Source organism: Primulina huaijiensis, chromosome 16 (genome assembly GCF_012295235.1).
Source record: "Primulina huaijiensis isolate GDHJ02 chromosome 16, ASM1229523v2, whole genome shotgun sequence".
NCBI lineage: Eukaryota > Viridiplantae > Streptophyta > Magnoliopsida > Lamiales > Gesneriaceae > Primulina > Primulina huaijiensis.
Genome location: NC_133321.1, coordinates 684,326 through 704,387, shown reverse-complemented (window position 1 = coordinate 704,387; position 20,062 = coordinate 684,326). Strand labels below are relative to the sequence as shown.

The 20,062-nt window shown below is 35.3% G+C and overlaps 2 protein-coding genes across 3 annotated transcripts; both read right to left on the bottom strand.

Annotated features, from left to right (window-relative positions):
• Positions 1-3,588: 3,588 nt before the first annotated feature.
• LOC140960684 (serine carboxypeptidase-like 50) lies at positions 3,589-5,101 on the bottom strand. The gene has a single exon (XM_073418928.1). It carries the CDS (start codon positions 5,081-5,083, stop codon positions 3,800-3,802), a length of 1,284 nt encoding a protein of 427 aa, XP_073275029.1. The 5' UTR covers positions 5,084-5,101; the 3' UTR covers positions 3,589-3,799.
• Positions 5,102-6,508: 1,407 nt separating this feature from the next.
• Positions 6,509-17,208, bottom strand: LOC140960921 (uncharacterized). 2 transcript variants are annotated; one of them, XM_073419243.1, is made up of 24 exons: positions 16,898-17,208; positions 15,405-15,485; positions 15,212-15,311; positions 15,037-15,121; positions 14,882-14,931; positions 14,298-14,377; positions 14,094-14,153; positions 13,461-13,560; positions 13,297-13,374; positions 12,484-12,548; positions 12,254-12,382; positions 12,095-12,172; positions 11,913-12,008; positions 10,389-10,459; positions 10,167-10,244; positions 9,974-10,064; positions 9,561-9,656; positions 9,211-9,428; positions 9,011-9,125; positions 8,304-8,435; positions 8,099-8,206; positions 7,916-8,025; positions 7,701-7,805; positions 6,509-7,624 (listed from the first exon to the last, which is right to left on the bottom strand). In XM_073419243.1, exons 1-24 carry the CDS (start codon positions 16,940-16,942, stop codon positions 7,114-7,116), a joined length of 2,682 nt encoding a protein of 893 aa, XP_073275344.1. In that variant the 5' UTR covers positions 16,943-17,208; the 3' UTR covers positions 6,509-7,113. The 2 variants fall into 2 exon arrangements, with proteins under 2 accessions (XP_073275344.1, XP_073275345.1); XM_073419244.1 differs by having other exon boundaries at positions 12,254-12,322.
• Positions 17,209-20,062: the final 2,854 nt, after the last annotated feature.

Genomic DNA, 20,062 nt, shown 5'->3' with positions numbered 1-20,062 from the left:
AATGGAGAGTTTTTTAGTACAAGACTCTATACCTGTAGCAGAGGATTTAAGTACCCTTAGCACAAATGTTAAGTGGAGATCATATTCAGTTGAGTCGGCCAAAACAAAAAATGAAACTCCAGATCCTTATCTCGAGTTTTCAAGTCAACCTTTTATCTCGGGGATTGAAGATGGAGAAATCAACCTCAGACCTCATACAAATAAGAGAAAATCTAAGGTTGGCATTAATGAATCTACAGTTTCTCCATTTCAAGTATATCAACAAAATTGGGAAAAATTGAAAAAAAGAATAGGCAACATTAACATAACCACAATCCAGGTTGATGTAGCAGGAAAATATCTCAGTGTATGGATGAAACAAAATTCATATCCAAAGGAGGTCAAAGCATGGTATGATTTCGAGGCTCTTGCCTCAGTTTATACTACAACACCCAACTTCCCAGAAATTTCAGGTTATGATGGATCGGTTCGGGCACCTGCAAAAAGTGCTTCAAGCACAATATTCTCAATGAGCTGCAATATCTCGTGTTCTAAGAATGTAAACACCGATGAATTAAATTGAGTTTGGTATTAAACCAAGCGAAAAATCCTCGAATTAATCCTTCGTTAAGAAAGCTGACTAATTTGAAAGCAATTTAACTTGTGTAAACCAATGAACTAAAATAAGAGGAATCAGTTCTCACATATATCAGTTCAGTTATGGTGAGAACTGAACTTATAACTGTTTGAACTGATCAAATCAGTTTGAAAACAAATGTTAAACAGTTAAGTACATAAGATATGTGTTAGGATCGGTTGGGTGAGTGAAAGTGTTTAGATGGAGGTTGAATAAACACTTTACTATTTTCGAGAAGATGAATCAGTTTAGTGATAAACTAAGTTCGATAATCTTGTTGTCAATGTTTATCAATTAACTTTAGAAGTGTGGAAAAAAAAACTGAAAAACAGATTGAATACTTGAAAATAAAGAGCACAAAGATTTGTGGATGTTCAGAGACTTCAAATGCTCATACGTCACCTCTTCTATCTCAAGGATATGATATTCATTAAAATACTTTGATTAATTACAACAACTGTAATAACCCACTTCAATTTGGACTTAACACCGCCAAACTGAAACTCTTAGTATCAATACAATATTATCAATATGAAACTGATGTGTTTTTCTAAGCACAACTGATCTAAGATAGATAGAATATAATAACGATGAGTGTTTGTGCTGGAGCTCAAGATATAGCATGAAAGCTATGATTAAATCTGATAAGAAGTGAGCTTCTTTGAAAGCTTTTTAACTGAATGTGCGAAAATCCTCTTTTAACTTAGTAACTTTTGTAACTTCTTCATATCTGATCTTCTCGGATATTTATAGGCTTTGCTTCCCAACGGTAATATTGAATGGGTTCAAATAATTATATCCGTTGATTTGTCCTTAATAGAAATGTCATCATTCTTCTGACAATTGTACATTGTGGCATTCTGATATGCGGTGTTCCCACTATAAGTTGCAGTCTGTTCTTGTACACATTGTCGCTTGATAGATACGCTCCTTAACTGATGACGTGGCTGATTTATCAGTTGAATTTCATAGCCGATTGTTGAACTGATTGTGTAACTGATCAGTCTTAACCGATCGTCAGTTAACTACACAGTTTTAGTTAGCTTCTATCAGTTCAGTTGTCTTCGATTTTTAGCACATTAATAATCAGTTCGGGCAACTTCAGTTACGTATGTTCAGTTACTAAAACATCTACTACTTAAAAATGCTACTAATTTTTTTTTTGACAAGCTCATTTTCGAAATCCTTAAAATTATGCATGCATGCCACATAGCTGAAAAATACGCCTGTTAAAAATGATCGTAATTAGATAACAAATAAAATACTGCAGTTTAAAATTTTCCAACTCGGACATCATAATTGTATATAGAAATAACTCATGTAAAGATCTTAATTATGGGTCTATGGTCCCATACGCTTTTCCAAATTAATGACGAGCTAGAAATGCAATTTAGAAATCATATGTTAATATGGAAAAATTGTTTCCATAACTTCAAATGCTTAGAGAGATAAATATAATTAATTATGAGATATTACTTATGTTAAATTATAATTATGAGACAATTATAGATTTGGATTAGTATGATAATATTGAAAAGTTATTGATAATATCTTTTATTTATTGTGAATAAAATCTAGATATTATTTAATATCTACAAATAAATTAGAATATCATTCTAATTTATTTGATAAGATCTTAGAAATCCTATGACTTTTAAAAAGAACTTTAAAAAACTTAAAATAATACAATTAATATCAAGTCAAATTTTGGCCCTATCGTAGATAAAGTGGCTGAATTTTTTGGAGTCTCAATTAGATTAGGATTTGGACTCTTGGTTTGAATAATTATAAATAGGATTCTAGATGCTGTTTTGAAAAAACAAATTTGTTTTCTATTTTTTCATGAGTTGAAAATATAGTAGAGAATAAAAAATAAAAACTTTTGATTTCTAGTATTTGCGTTTTTGATTGCCCACACACTGGCGTCGATAGGAAAAATCGTATTGGAAGGCTGTGGTTTCTACGCATATCGGATTCACAAAAAAGGGAGGAAAACTACAAAATGTTAGCTTTCTAGTAAATAATTTTGTTTAAATTCATCATTAATTTATATTCATTTGTTCGATTATAATTTATGAAACTATGTAATCCTTTTGATTTGATCGAAAATAAATCTTATAGTCGGATTTTTTTTTTTTTTTTTTTTTTTTTTTTTTTATAGACTGTATAAAATCCAACAGAAGTGTACGAAGTCGGTGTTGATAACCATTCCACTAGAGGCTAGCTTCCTATATCTCACATTACCAAATTTGTTAAGAGTACAAGCCATAGTAGATCATGTGGAGGAAACGAGTATGGTCCGTATCATTGATCTTGATATCAGGTGACGATTTTGATGCAGGCTCTTGTGGGGCGAAGTAAATGTCCAATAACTAATCTCAAGATCACTGCCGCCATGGGTAGTCATGAATCAAGTGAATCAGTTTTACAGGAGACTGGTAGACGACTTACTGGGTTTCAAGATCATTCCTTGAACTTGAGCTTTTGTTTCAAATTAAAGTAGTTGTGGTAGCAGATATGTTGGATCTTAGGGTTTGATCTGGATGATGATAATTATTGGACGAACTGGACAGGCTGGAGCATGTGATCAAAGTTAGAAGAAAGTTGGATCCGTGTATTATGAAAATTGCAACTCTCTCGAAATTTGGTAGAGGCCCTCTTCTTTTTTGACACCACTGCAAGCAAAATGTTTGAAAATTGATGAAAAACAAAATACCAGCTAATTATGTGAGTCAGTCCACCATTATTTATTACGTATGTGTGTACATTTTGAAATTTCCTCATTTTTTGTTTTTTCCTACACAACTTAGCTTATTATGTCGTGATATGCGTGTGTGTGTGTGTATGCTATGTTTGTGCCATTTTGATATGCTTCCGATCCTAATTAATCGTGATGTTTCATTGTTTTGTATCGACTTCTGACATGGGCGGCCAAGATGCATGCTAAAAAGAGAGAATGAAAATCCACAAAATACTGAAATTGAATATTCATATGCATGGGGTTGAGGAAGGAGAGGATGGGAGTGAACTTTACGAGGTTACAAGGAATAAATTGCATTAACCTTCCAAATTCTCTCCTTTTATTCTCAGTTAAGGAAACTTGCAAGAATTAACTATTCTCACTTCTTATCATAACAACAGAATCGAATTTCATCTAGAATCAGTGGTTCTTTCTTTACTGTTCTAAGGAGCAAACAGTCCCTTTTCCAACAGCCAATCTTCTATCATAACTTGAGAATTCAAAGGCTGATCAGTAGGCACAAGATGCCCAGCATTCAGTACTACAACATTAGTCAAATTCTTCCATTTCTGCACATACCCTGCTAAATTCCCATCCGTCCTCCAAATCTTCCTTTCCACTTCCAAGAACTTACCCCTTTCTTCCCATTTTATAGTCTTTACCCAATCCGAAGTTGACACCACACCATCTCTTAAGTCACACTGCCCTTGATACAACAGCACTCTTGTGTTCTTGATCAAGAACTCAACCATAGGCTTCACACTCTTCATCACATCATCGTGCAACGCATCCGCCACAGCTGCACTGCACAGCTCGAAAACCATTGATTCTTTAACTCCCAATGCCTTTTTGGCCTCCACATTATTCAAGAACTTGACCACAACACGATTTGGGTAAGGGGTTAGCCTTCTGAAGTCGTACAAAGTGGCTAAACCAGTCATGTTTGTCAGTGTATTCAACACCTTAGTTCTTGCATTTGCAGCCTCATTCCACTTGCCATTTTTGACAAATCCAACCGCCTCCAACTGAAGTTTCTCCAAGAGGATCATTTGCTTTTCATTGATTAGACCCAAATTGTAAGAGACGACAGCATGATTTTGTACTTGAATTTCTGGATCAGTCAATCCATTTCCTATGGAAACACCACCCAAATTCACCCTCCTGTCCCTCGGCAAATGGGCATTCATTTCTATTATGTAAGATCCAAGTGCTGGGAGGTATTTCCCAGCATAACTCTCGCCGGTTAAGTAAATTGGCCGAGTTTTAAATGACTCGTCCAAGCCAATAAACGTTTGTATTGCAACGAAGAGGTGTTTAGCTACATCATATTGGTTTCTAGGAATTTCTTGAGGCGAAGCAGCAATGCTAAAGCCAGTGCCGATTGGATTGTCAAGGAAAAGAAGGCCAAAAATCCTATTCCAAGATCTTGGATTGTACTCAAGTGAAAGGTCTTGGTTGAGAAGCCATGGGCCGAGTTCGAAGAAGTTTGCTAGCATGGAGGAGCATCCAGGGCCACCTTGAAGCCAGATGAGGATCGGTGTTTGAGAAAGTGAGGCGTTTTGAGATTCATAGAAAGTGTAGAAAATAGCAGAACCAGTTTTGGAGTTGACTGTGAGATAGCCTGATTTAGTGGGGAGGGCTTCTTTGGGGAAGGAAGCGGCGGCAGCCGAACAACGGTGCAGCATGAGGAGGAGCAGTAGGAGCTTGAACAACGACAAATAATCCATATTTTATTTTGTTTTGGACTGAGCGATCTACTAATGATAGTAACGTTAATATATAATGATTTCAAAAGTGTCATTTTGACCTTTTCGTCGTTGACTATCGAAATATTTCGTACATTGCAACTCTGACTTGTCAAAGGTGTGTGTGTGTGTGCGCGTAGACATTAATGATAAGCATCAATCACGTGTCTACAATTATTGAGAAAAAAATTAATCAACTACTCCCATTATTAAAACAAAATCCTTCGCCATTAATTAATTGGAAATATCCATCGTTTGACTTTGCTGTTAGCTCAAAGTTGCTATTTATTGACAAATTTAACATATTCAAAGTGAAAAGATTAATTTTGACTTTTTTTTTATTGCTATACATCCCATATCACTTCAATCACTCAAATTACTGGGTATATGTTATTTCACCCAACGGTTTATAAATTTTGGCGTTCTAGTACTTTGGGAAAAGGAAAGAGGCTAGGTACGTAAGTACAGTCAGTGGTTGGAATTTGGAGCTTACAAAATCTCAAACATTTGTTTGGATTTATTTATATAAGATTTATAAATAAATATGTTTACATAGTAATTATAACTAAAATATTTCGTAAAACTAATTAAGTGATGAAATAACCAAATGGTGGTCACAAGAAGATGGAATTGATTTACATAAAGAGTTTAGACTTTTTGTGAGGGAAGATGATGATGATGATGATGATAGCCGCCCCCCACATTCTCATTTCCACCATTCGTGAAATCAAATCATCATAGATTGTTGGTGGGGGGAAGCAGCTACGCCAAGCCCACTAAAAAAGAGGCTACTACGTTTCTCTCTCACAAAAAGGAAAATAAGTGAGACTTTGACACCTAACTAACTGGGTATTTGCATTTTGAGTCAAATTTAATTTCTATTTACCACCCCGTAAATTCATCCATCCCTCACAAATTATCACAACTATAAACCCACTTAACTCTCCCCCCTCGTCAACATGCTCATCAAGCATGCCAAAATCCGAGTGAGCATCAATCAACAATAGCAACAGAAATAAACTTCCTCCAAATTCACAAAATAAGAACTCTCTTGTCATGTTTCTAATATCTGTTGAAGTGTGTTCCCGACTATCAAATTATGTGATATAAAGACGCAATTGAACCCTAAGCTTTCAAGGATATCAATAGTAATTTGTTTTGTTATGTTTCTTGTTTTTCGTTTTTCCCCGAGGCTCCAAACCCCAAGATTTTTAGAGCCACGTTAGATCAAAACAAGAACAAATCTTGACAAAAAATGAAGCTACTTGCTACCGGAACCTCAGGGCAGTTATCCATGCCACACCTTTAATTTCACCCATCAGGTTTCCCACGTGACCATTAAGTCAGCCAACGTATATGTATTCCACTGAGAAAAACGAAAGATATACAAAGGAGGCTAGGAGAATGAGAGAAAAATTAGTTATTTCTTTCATACATCCAATTTTCTTCTTGCCTAAAGCATCTCAGTAGTACTCCCATATAAATAGCTACAGGGCTTCAGCCAAACCATATGAACATAATCTTCCTGACAACTATCATAATCTACATTTCCTCGAAGAAATACACATTGAAAACAAAACTGGCCTCCATCAGGGTCCCTACCATTTGCCAGTTTGTACCAAATCCAAATCTACATATGCAGAATAAGATTACTGGCCTACCTTATATCAAATGTATATATAATTCATATAAAACTAAGACGTAACATCGACTTCAGCAGAACCGACAGTTAGAGAAGCAAAAACTATAGTTAATGAAATTCTTACATCATCACAATTACTGAACCGAAACCAATGAAACCTAAACAAGAACAGCCTACTTAACACACATCCTTCGGCACGCTTGCATGGTACTGTACAGTATCCTCTCCCAGAATGAGGGTTTTTTGTTTGTTTGTACCCTTCACTGATTATATGGGCGAATTCTCTTGAAAATTTGATGCGTTCAGATCCCACCAGAATTGAGTAGAAGTAAACTATCATGTATGGCAAAAATAGCTCATTCATTGCAGCTCAAGATCCATTCACAGCCATTTCTGGTGAGGACTTTGATTGTAGCAAAGGCAAGTCATCCCCACGTTGCCTGTTGTCAGAAGAATCATGCAAACTATCAGAGAAGCTTCTAGAAGAAGCTTCTTCCGTATCAGTGTGGTTTTCCACTTCAACATTTTGACAATTGCCAGAAGACTTAATATATTCTCTCTCTTCATGATTTGGTTCAGTAGAGTTCTTGTTCGCATCCAACTGGGAAATGTTGAACGCCATAGTAGCTGTTTTCTTACTGGGTAGTACTGCCTGACTAAGGGTTGAGCACAAGGCAGCGAAAACACCTTCCCTTGGTTTTAAGCTTTTTGGAGAACGTTGCAACCTTTTGGCCTCAGGTTCCTCCTTTGAAACCGATTTACGTTTCAAGGGGAATTCTCGCACTCCCTCGTCATCATTAGATGCATCTGTCATTTTTCGAGGTGGCGGCCTATATTCCTCGTCATCTTCATCATCATCGTAGTCAACAAGTCCACCAGACCTTCATGCACAGGTGTATTTAGCAAAACATTAACTTACGAAGTTAACTTTAAAACTCTAGTGAAGCCTTAAAGTACCTGGGTGATGGGTGGCCAGGTGCAGACCCATTAGCTACAACTGAAGCTTGAATTTGGGATCTTTCTGCACTTGTCATTTGTGCGGATGCTGAATCTTCTTCATCACTGATTTGAATCCACGTTGTCACTCAGAAATATCAGTATTCCAAGTTCCAACATATACAGTATGCATTCTACAAAAAAGAATGTAATTCAGTGGTAAATGCAACACAAACCTGCCCTCGTTAAAATAATCCTCTTCTTCTTTCTCCAAAGCACGCTCGTCAGTTCGTTTTCTTTGGTCTAGCAGATTGTCAGTACTAGACGTACCCACATTTTCTAGAGACTGTAAATGCATGATGTATCATAATCACGTGATTTCAGTGTAGGTGGATCCTCAGACAAGGTAAAAACTATACCTGCTCATATTTAACTTTCAGAGCTTGAATCGAAGATAAACCCTCAAATTTGGACAACTCGTCCCAGAATGTATCAACTAAATACCTGAGTAATATCTTCAAGTTCTCCTGCAAAAGACATGCTTCAGAAATATAATTGCTACAAGCAGATGGATGCATCAGTCATGTGAGTAAATGAAATGACTTATGTGAATATTACCCCCACCTTCCGAAGATATTCAAATAGTTCGAGAACAGAAGAATTCAGAAGATTGTAACGATCCCCATTAGCAACAAATGCATCCACTATTGGTTTGAAAAGGTTATTCTTCACAAAGTGATTCATCAGATGCTCATCCTGCAACAAATCATAAAAAATCACTGGTGAATTGGTAGTTCAAAGAAATGCAGAAACACTCCAGTGGCGACTCTAGTTTACAAAGACTTCAAACACACACTCATAAAAATTTTCATTAGAACCAATCTACTTAATAAGCGCAAGGGGGAGAGGCCGAACATAACAAGTTCAAATTCTTTTAAGAATGTATTTCATTTGCTCATTGCACAGGGTTCTTTTATCAAGGCATATAATTAGAATGTCAAATTCGCAGAAGGAAAGAAATGGATGTAAATTATAGTCATCTATGAAATCTGTGAGTAAACTTCGCATGCATGAATGCAGTAAACTAATCAATCACATAATTTGAAGGTTTGTTCTCTACATAATCAGGAAATGTTGCAAGTCAACAAGAAATAAGTAAATACTGAAAACAACTTTACAATAAAAATGATAACATAAATGTATGCATATAAGCTAGTAAAACTTCTTCACATAATTTTGCTCACCAAGGTAATAAAAAGTTTCAAGACAAGGGAATCTCTTTCTTGAAAACATCACTCATGAGAGTTAGAAAGGTAGAACTGTTAACTTACATTCCGTGAAATAAGCGTCCTCACAAATCTAATTGCAGCAATAATAAGATACTTTTCTCTTCTTCTTGTCAGATACAAAATCTTATCAATCACATTATTCAGAAGAAAACTGCATCTGAAAACAACGACGCACATGTTCAAAAAGAAATCTAATGTCAAATATACAGCTAAATAAATCAAGCAAGGAACAGAGAAATTACTTTATTCTATATGGATGGTGCAAAACACAGAAGCATAGAAGGTCACAAATACTCAATAGTATTTCAGGCTTCACATGCCTCTGATTCCTGGGTCCTCCATCTGAGCCCGTGTACTTACTGCTAATTTCCCCAGCACTGTTTGGAGGGCATGAAGATGTTATAACATCAATTATTTGTCCCAAGTGTTTCTCGTAGAAAATTTCCACAATAGTATCTCGCTGCAACAAAATTAAATCATGTACAAGACAAGGACCACCAACATTTTAGATAAACAGAAAGGATCATAGGGGAATTGAGGAGAAAGTGAGAGGGAGGGTGAGACTGTATTCAATGAGAATCAAGCAGTGCACCTGTGATCCAGATGTATAAGAGTCCAAAAGACTACGAAGAATCTCAACAAATTGACAATGCATATCATCTCCAAAATCTGTTAACATATTTTTCACCTAAAAATCGAGAAGACACTGTAATTATCAAAGTTTAACACAACTTATTAAAAAAAGATACAATTTCAAGCATTTTTCCTTCCTATTATTTTTTAAAATTTTCTACACAACTTCTAATCCTTATTAAAAACACAAAAGATATATATATAGAAAACCTGTGACGAACACCTAATTAAGAGAATTGATGATGCAATAATTAACATAAAAACACTAATAATATTTTCCCACAAAAACATGATATCCACCACCTTAAAAAGTACCAAAAATTTGCATAGTTTATGAAATCTCGAGACTAAATATTCAATCTCATAACTTACAAGAAGTCCAAAGAGAACCCCTGCCTGCTGACTCACGTAACCGCGCAAAATATTTGGATCCTGATTTAGGAAAAGAATGAGGATGTCTGTTCTGCATGTTCACAACAATTTACCATGATATATTATCAAAAATAGAGACCAAAATGAGATAAGGAAAAAAATAGGTTCCTAAACTAATGATTTAATTCATCACCCAGTCAATACAAGCTTCTTGTCTTCACTTTGCAAGACATCAGCCACGATATCAAATATGCCTTCACTGCCAAGATCCCTAGAAGCATAAAGAAACCAAAAACATGTTGAAGAAAGATGTTTGCAGACTACACTGAAATTTTAAAACTGTCCTATTTAGAACATATTTAATGTGTAATAAATTCCAAAAGCACAGCAAGTGATATAATAATATTTAACTTACCTAAATAGACGAAGCTGATGGACCATTTGTAAGCTCTTACTTAAGGTACAAAATTCATGTAAGAAGTGTACCTACGCCAACATAAAGTATTCAAACAATGTTAGTTTCTTAAAGGTTCGAGTTGAGACAGGAAGATTCACGTACCTATGCCTCAGGTTCTCTCTTGACCACTTAAAACATACATCTTAAAATACAGGGAAAAATTAAAATGATTCAGACATTCATCTCATCAAGAACAAAAAATCATATTGGATATCAATTGCGCATAATAACATGCATTCAGTTTCATATACAAATATTAAAAAAAAAACACAATTTTCCCTAAATGCCTTGCTTAGGTTTCTGAAGCCACTAGCCCGATTGATTACATTGGGGAGTTGAAGAACAGTCGCACGAAAAAGAAGAAATCACCAAAACATGGGCGTTCACTGAAGGTAGAACTTCTGCGACACCGCTTAACATTTGTAAGTGCAATCACACGATATGCCTGTAAAATATTTTAATCCACATAGCACATTCATCATTCTTGGAAACCATTTCCACAAGATAAAGACTCAATCAACTGCTTTTGCAATTATAACTTTCGCTATTTGTCCACCAAAAAAGTTCATCATTTACAAGCCCATAAAGATTTGAACTAACCAATATCTACAGTTTCCCCTCTGGTAATATGAAGTGGAAATTCATGCCCACCAAGGACCCAGAGATAGCAATAACTGATTTTACACAATACAAAATTATAGAAACTTAGGATTTTGAGAATCCAGAAGCTTGATAATAGGTTGGGAAGTCACAACTTATTCGATGTACGTAGAGTGTAGACACAGCAATTACAAAGTCCAAGAGCTATTTGGAATCATATGTTCCACCTGTTGCAAACTTCTCTGCCATATAAATAGCACTTGACTCTGTCACTGAAATCAGTTCATTATATTTCAAGTACAGTTAATTCATGGAACAATCTCTAATCTTTTGGGCTTTTATTTTTGAAAAATCGATGGCATTAGGCTCAACGTGGAAATTTTTTCAAGTTAAAATGTTGAAATTGGACCAACCTCAGGCACAATTGGAACCAACATATTTTGGTAACTAAACAGAAAATATCCTATTATATGCAACTGTTTATTTCGACAAGCAAACATGCTAGTGTTATTCGGCTATTCCAACACAAACCCATAAAGGACATAAACTTGTATTGTATTATAGCCATATTCTGCATGGGAGGGTCTAAAAAGTTGCAAATGAGAAGCAAAAACACTAACTCAGAGCATGACCTAGGCCAAAATACAAATGGTTAGTTGATATATAAAACTAATATACCAATTCTAAGCAGGCTGCATATCCAAGAGAATTTTAAAAGGTAAACTTTTGAAGGCAGAGCAAATTGGCCAGTTACAAGTCAAAACATCATGGTTGCCATGGTAAATGAGTGATGTCACCATTCCATATCGTCGACTTGGCATATAATTAACGTGCTAAATCTTTAAACATGTGCAAAAAGATTAAATAGGGATCAATGTTTACCAAAGTTTTTTTTGTTTCCGTTTCAGTATTAGGAGACTTCAGCTTTGAAAACAATTCCTTAATGAAAGTGTTATCATCTTTCAACAGAGAAACAACCTACAACAAAAAAATCAAACAAAATAAAATTGGTTTACAAAAGAAAAAAGATATGAAGTGCCAAAGAAATTTGAAAATAGTCTTACAGTTGCATTATTTGAATGAATAATAGAATTAAAATTAGCAGTAATGGCTTCATCCAGAGCTCTAGGCCAAATCACATCCTGGAAGAGGCAATTCAAGGTGTTAATAGAATTCATTAAAGCAACTAAATGGAAAATAAGATCTGTATTTGACAGGGATACCTTCAGATAACTAACTCTGTAAGTTTGATGTACTTTCGAACGAACTACAGGATCTTTAATAGGTATGGCCTGAAACAAGCTCATGTGAGCAGAATTTGAGTTATTAAGGGACCACTTCAACTCCCAGCACTAATTAGCAACATCCTTGTCAGCAGAATTTGCATTATCACTTCCACGTGGTATGCTGGTAGGGTAGGGAAGGCAGAATGAAGAAGCAAGTGAAATTGTACCTCTTTAAATACCACATGCTCTTCTAGAAACTTGCGATGTTGAACACGAGGTACATCTGGATCATCTGTGCAGAAAATTTGAAGCAATTCAATTACACCCAGAAAAAGGTGGCAACCAGAGAGAGCCAGGATAACACTCGAAACATCCAGGATGCACAATCAACACAAGATCGTAATGCCTAATGCATTCCTAGTATGGTGGAGTAGGCATCCACTTACGATTCATCGGGTTCCAGTTCCATGGAGACAACTTTCAGTTCATATTAAAGCTGTACCCAATGACTATATAATACATGGAGATAAAGTTGAACTGAGGGAAATGGGTCAAAAGCCTATGAAAGAGTGTAATTAATGAGAAAAAGACGTTAGAAAAAGAATCTTAAAGATTCAATTTAAAATAATCAACGGAATTTCAACAGGTGAAAAATAATATATTTACGGTATCAGCGCCCCATAATCTACAAACTTCAATGTTCAAAATAAAACATGACATGATACCAACACGAGTAATTGTAAGATTTAACATAAGTATGTGTGGTCATTTACAATGGCAAGAGCGATACAAGTCATATGATTGGGATGATATCTACATAACATTCTAGGCTACAAGCCCTAAAAAAGAGCTTACAACATAGAAAACAACGTATCAAAAAGAAATGCAATTAACAATGATAGGATTTAACCACCTATCTCGACAAATGTAGCCACGGGACAACATCAATAAAACCTTGGGAAACTCAGATATCTACTTAGGAAAAAAAAGTAAAAAGACTAGAGGGAAGGAGGGGATTTGGGATTAGAAAAAGGATATACATTCAAAGCAGCCGATTATATCCATGATCAACTCGTCACCAAATATTCTCTCAAAGATCTGAGGACTGTTCAATAAAACTGCAAGGTCCATAAAGCATTATTAGATAAACACTTTTCCACAAACAAGAAATAACATGCCAAAGCGCAGTAGCAATGAGATTTACTGATTCCTCTGATAATTTTGAAAATCAAGCGAAGACCATCCATGTTTTCCACGTCTTCACACATCCTAAACAAGTCCATCAGCTTCCGAAAAAAATCTTGCTGCATCACAGATGAGCTTCAGTTCCATTAATAACAACTAATAACTTGAGCCAAGCAAAGATGAAAAATAAAATTAATATTGCCAGCAAATAACATGACAGACGAAAAAATTAAGAAATTGAAGTACAACTTAATCCTCGAAATTGGATGTTCAAAAATATTGATAAAAGAGCGAAAGAACATCATCAACCATTTAATCCGATAATTTATTTCATCGGCTCATTCTAGGAAACTATCCACAAATCCCTACAAAGGGTGAAATATAATTTAAAACAACAAACTAACTCCAGGTCATTCACTAACAAAGACCATTTTGATCGCTGCAACTAGCTGTTGATATTGCTTTGATAAAAAACAAAAGCCAAACAAGAGGAATAAAAGAAATTAACCAAATAACAATTGAAGCAAGCCTTTGTTCAACAAAACAATCACATATGCATTGTGCTACCAAAAGTCACCACACCCAAACACAGTCCTAAAAGAACCCTCTCAATACAAATATAATGTCCAAGTCGTCTACTCAGAGTACTTACATCATGCAATATAAGTTCGGTAACATGAATCTGATCAGCAATGCCACTCTCGACCACTGTCTGCAAAGAGAAAAGAAACATAGCAGTAACTTTGAGTACATTAACATATGTAAATTTCATGTGTCATTAGAGCCACAAAGAAAACTAAACAACCACACAATCATGTGTTTTTTGGGGAAGGAGATGCCGGAGAACAGAAGGTACCTTAAATATCAAAGGAAGAGTGGACAGCTCAACTGAAGGCAACTCCCTCAGCTTGCTGTCGACGTTGTGGTATGTTTCATCTGAAAAATGGCTTAGCATAAATGGAGCATCACAACTATATATTTATGCCAGGATATGCTATAAACTGAAATTTTCCACAAAAAAGGCTGAATCCATTCCAAAAATTCCAGATTAAAAAAAACACAGGTACTTATAAGTGACGCTATAAGATCTAACTAACTATCTAGTTAGAAGTGAATTGAGTCTTAAAGCCTACATGTAAGCTTCAATAGTGTAGTGAGATCAAAATCTGATAAGGCTGCCATTGTGGGTGATCAACTAATTGAAAAAGGAACTGTAATTCAGAATCCAACGTATGGGCTATAGCTGTTCATCTCACTTGAAATCATTCAAAAGGAAAATAAAAATGGCTTTAGTCAAACACATAAGGTTTTCATTATGCCATGCTGTCTCTTAGATTAGTACGAAGGCAAAAGTTTGCGAAGCAAAGATAGTAAAGAGAAGGCATAAAACAAATTAACAGAAAAAACAAAAAATAAAACCAAGAAATCAACATCACATACCAGTAAGTGAGCTAAAGTGCATATTCCTTTGTGCGCTACATATATGGTCCCTAAACAAACAAGCATAAGAACCAAAATGTGATAAAATAAACACTGAAATTAAATAGCAAGAGAAAGGAAAAACAAAATAGGTATAAAATATATCTGATACTAGCCATATATATGAGCAACCGGTAGTCTCTTGGAAGCTTAGAGCCAATTCAGTTGAGAACTCAGGATCCCTCCATGAAATGATTGTATCTGAAGGTATATGATCAAATATAATCAATAGAAACTGGAAGAAGCATGAGTTTTTCTTTCGTAAAGGGAATTAAATATAATAAGAGATACCTTCTTGTTTATGATAAATATCATCAGAGCTGATTCGATGTAAAAGTAATGTTTCACTGTCCTCCTCATCAATAACAAACAGTCCTACATCTTCGGACCTCTGGAACACAAGTGACAACGTTTCTATCTCATACTGGAATGTTATAATGTTAAGAAGAAACTTTTGACAAAAGGAACCACAAAGATGTCAAACCTCCAGATAATCAACAGTGACGTGGCCAGTTCCTTGATCATCCCATTTCCCATCCTCATTCAGGCGATATACTTTAACACGCTGATAGAAAGACAAAAACAGGTGACGTATGAGAGAAAAAATTTCCATATACACAAATATTAATTGGGTAACAACCACCTGAATGTATTAAAGCAATTTATAAGTTTATATTACGAATCAATTAATGCAGGTAGAAAAAATGGTAAAACGCCGCAACTTCCGTGGATGCAGAGGAAGGATGCAAAGTTGTTAAGGGCACAAAGAACACTAAGGCACATGCTGAGCCATGTCTTACTAAGGGACGGGCGGGCGCACAGCACACTGAGGAATAGTTTTTTAGAATCTAAACATGTGAATAAAATTTCTTAATGACATTTAATATAGACTTCACGAAGCATTAAACAACAAAGAAAAAATCACTAATGCACAAGTGAAGCATGGCTATATTCCATTTCAGCTACACAATACTTTAAACTGAGGCGAAATTGAAACGGGCATTGTGCCTGTAGGCACATCAAGATGTGTGGACGTATGTGTGACTTACATCCAAGACCCGCTTCTAACTACACAGATACACCTTGCCATATCTTTAGATGCAAAGGTTAGGTTCATTGCCTTTGTGGTATTTTATTAACCACATAAGAGTGTAGGAAACAAGACAGCCAGCATGCGTCCAAGGCTGTTAGGATAAAATATTTTCCTTAGCCGACCTCGCAATTATGATACCAATAAATTCTAGACATGGCTATTTGCCCGTCAAGTACGACTATATCAAAAGGTGCACCCTACATCTTTCTCCGGCTTACCAATGAATGCTGATGAAAGACCATATTATCGTACAAATGCCTTTTCTTAGCACGAATCTCGTAAAACATACAGATATCCACAACCATTCAATTCTCAATGAAGCATGTTAAGCTAATTGCCAATCATTTTTTGGCTTGACCAGATTATTTCATCATAGTAATTGCATTATACAGATACTTACATTAAATAAAAAGTCACAACATGCTAGTATATAAACTAGTTCTTGGTGATTAACTACTAACTACTGTAGCCCAAAATTGTGGATTAGATCCACATTTTGAAAGTTCAACAAGTGAGTAGCGTTGAGATTTGTTATCAAGAAATTCTAATTCCTTTATACGCTGCAGACAAAAGCAAATAATTTGTTCATAGGGGCAGTAGCCTCTGGCATTTATAAACCAAAACTACACAGAATCAACGGAAGTAACGGTAAACGAGGCATCAACAGTAAACAATCAAATATTTAGCATAAGCAAACCAGATGTTTCTCCATTTAAACAAAAAACTAGCTAAATGAGCAGCTTAAAACGCACTTGGAAGCTGGAAATTAAAATTAAAATACAGGGTAAAATTCATCCTTGTCAAATAAAAGCACGTGGTGGAATTTTGGATAAACTCGTTGGAACACAACAATCCTTGCTTAATTTTCATATCAGTATCCTGACCTGCATGGAACTGCTGGAGTTTGGCGACTTCTCTTGCGCGCCCATGGAAATGAATAGCTTTGCCACGCGCAAAGACAGATTGAATTGGTGAAGTAGATTTTGATTAGAAATTTAGGGTTTATGGAGAGGAAAAGGGGAGAGGAGAGAAAGCTATGACGTCAGGCTGTGTGATGGGATCAATTGGAAAAACCCTAACCGCTAAAGCTCCCCCGTTCTCTCTTTCTTCTCTCCGATCTCATTCTTTTTTATGCGATTTCTCTCCGCCCACCCATACCCAACACAGGAGTGTTTGCTTCACTTACATTTCTACCCTTGCTAGCCACCCCTAATTATTTATATATCACCTTTTGTGGGTTTTTTTTATTACTCAATCTGGTTTTAATATATTTTTATTCTAGATTCTCATATTTGATTTGAAATCAAGATATATATTATAAATAAAATAATAACTATAAAAATTTGTATGTTATAATCTTTTTTTATAAATAAAAATTTGTATGTTATAATCTTTTTTTATAAATAAAATTATTCGTTTTAATAAAAATTGTATATAAGGATGGACTCTTATTAATTCTCTATATTTTCTTCGTTCATCTCTCTTTCTCTCTCATGATTTATAACATGCTATCAGTACGATGTTTTAAACAACTGAGAATGAAAATAATTCTCGTTCTATTGATGCTATTGGAATAACACATGTTAGGATCGGTTAACTCGGGGAAAGTGTTTAGAAGGGGTTGAATAAATACTTAGACTTTTTGAGCTTTTTTTTTCAAATGTGAGTCAGTTCTTTAAGGAACTGATCTCGAAATCTTGTATGTCAATATCAATCAATTAACTAAAAATAGTGTGGAAATAAACTGAGAGATATATTTGAATAATTTTGCTTGAATGCTATAAAAACTGAAAGTTTGAAAGATAGTAACGAAATATTAAATAAGAAAAATGAATACAAAGATTTTTCTGGATGTTCGGAGATTTCAAATGCTCTTACATTATCCCTTCTATCTCAAAGATAGGTTTTTACAAAAGACATTGATTATTACAACAAGGTGTAATAACCCACTTCAATTTAGACTTAAACATTGCCAATTGAAACTTTTAGCTTCTTTTAAACTTATAAGTGAATAACTGACTAAGTAATTTAAATACACTAGTACAACTGTTCTCAAAAAATCGAATACAATAGTGTAGTGTGCTAACTGAATTGCTCAAATAATTGCCTGATTGTTACGAATAAATCAATGAGTGCGAGCTTGAATTTGCGATTTGCAAACTAGATGTAAGCTTTAAAATGAATCGCAACTGACTTGATAATTGAATGTTCTTGAGAAGTTGTGTAACTGATATTCTCGTAAAAATCGTCACTCTTTCACAACTGAACTCCTTAGCTATTTATAGGCTTCGATTCCAACGGTAATATTGAATGCATTTAAGAATAGTATCTGTTGAATCTTTTTTTGTCCACGAAGACATTTCTCTGACAATAGTACGAGGTATCAGACTGCTGTGCGCCAACTAATTTGCTCAGGTACGGAATGTCGGCTTGTTTGCTGGAATTCAAACTGCAACTAATGACGTGACCAACTGATTAGGAGTCAAACTGGTCGACAGATCAGTTAAGCTGGTCTATATTTGATAATAAGTTCTAATTGATATCCTTTCAGTTTGAAAGCTCTGTTAGCTTCAATTTGAGTATTTCAGTTTTGATATACAGTTCTGCGAATATCACGTTCAATTCTGATATTTAGTCTTGGTATTGATATGTTAGTCAATCTCTGAAGCTTTTCTATTCATCAGTTTTGAGACTTATTAATGATTTCGAGAATTTTAGTTTATAAACTTCACTTCTACTTAATACATTTCATGTAACGTTCCGAAAATTTGAAGGTCCACGTGAACTACATGCATGCAAGTTATTAAATTTATTTTGTATTTTATTAAATTGTTTTAAAGCATTAAATGCATGTTATTTTATTAATTTGTATTTAATTATTTTATGCATTTTATTAATAATTTTTGCATGAAAGGATTTATTTCAAGATATTTTAAAAGTTCATGCATTAGGATTTTTAAGTTGCATTTCGCGTTCGAACGAGGAACGGAGACCGGAGAATTATCATAAAATTATTTTATTACATGATTAATTTTTATTAATTATTATAAGATGTTTTAAAGATATTTTTCAAGAATGGGCTTTGTTGGGTATTTTTACCCGCCAGGGTATATTTTTCAGCTGTACGTAAAATTTATCGAATCGGGAGACTTTTTGAGGGTTCGGCTAATATTTTCAAGAACCTACCAAAATGAAATATTTTTCGGGATTGTGTTTGGACTTTATGGACATACTTTTAAGCTTATTGGGCTTAAAACTCTTTTAAACTTTTAATTATCAAATTAGGGTCCATTATCTATTAACTTACTATTTAATTATCACCTAAATTTCATTTAACCTAAACCTATCATTTCACTCGGCCGACGCCCTCACTCCCTCAGCCAATTTCACATAAACTCCAGCCTCCCTCAGCTGCTAGGCTTCGGCCATAGCCTGTTCTTGCTAAAGAAATTCCCCGGCGCTCTCTCGACGTTCGCTCTTCATTGTTCTTGCGTAGAACTCTTCAAGGCACGCCCCGTATTGTTGTTTTGCATCACATATGTTGTATAAATGCTGTTAGATGTTTATTTGTGCGTGAAAATCTCGATCCACTTCATGCTTGCATGTTTTAACGGTATTGACATGAAAAACCAATGTTTTGCTTACTCCAACTCACGTTTTATGTACTGTCGTGCAAGGGGGCTGCGATTTTTCGGATGTTAAGAGGCTGATCAGGGTGTAGTGATGGTGTTTTGGGGTTTAGACAGGATGAATAGCCGAGAGGAGTGCTTCAAGGGGATAGCTCGTTTCTTGGGGTATTTAGCGTGCAGAGGTTAGCTAGCAACACCAGGACCTAGCCAAGCTTTAGACCAGATCCTGGTGGGTCTAAGACAAGGCTTGGAAGGGTTCAATGCATGTTGGAACTAACCCCAAGTACTGGTGATCGGGAGGGAAGGAAATGAGTCTCAGGTTGAGCGATTGGGAGTATAGCGTTCGGGGTGGGGCTGCGGCTTGCATGGGTGAGCAGCCGTGAGTTCCTTGGGTCCAGAGGGGTCCTAGAGTGACCAAGG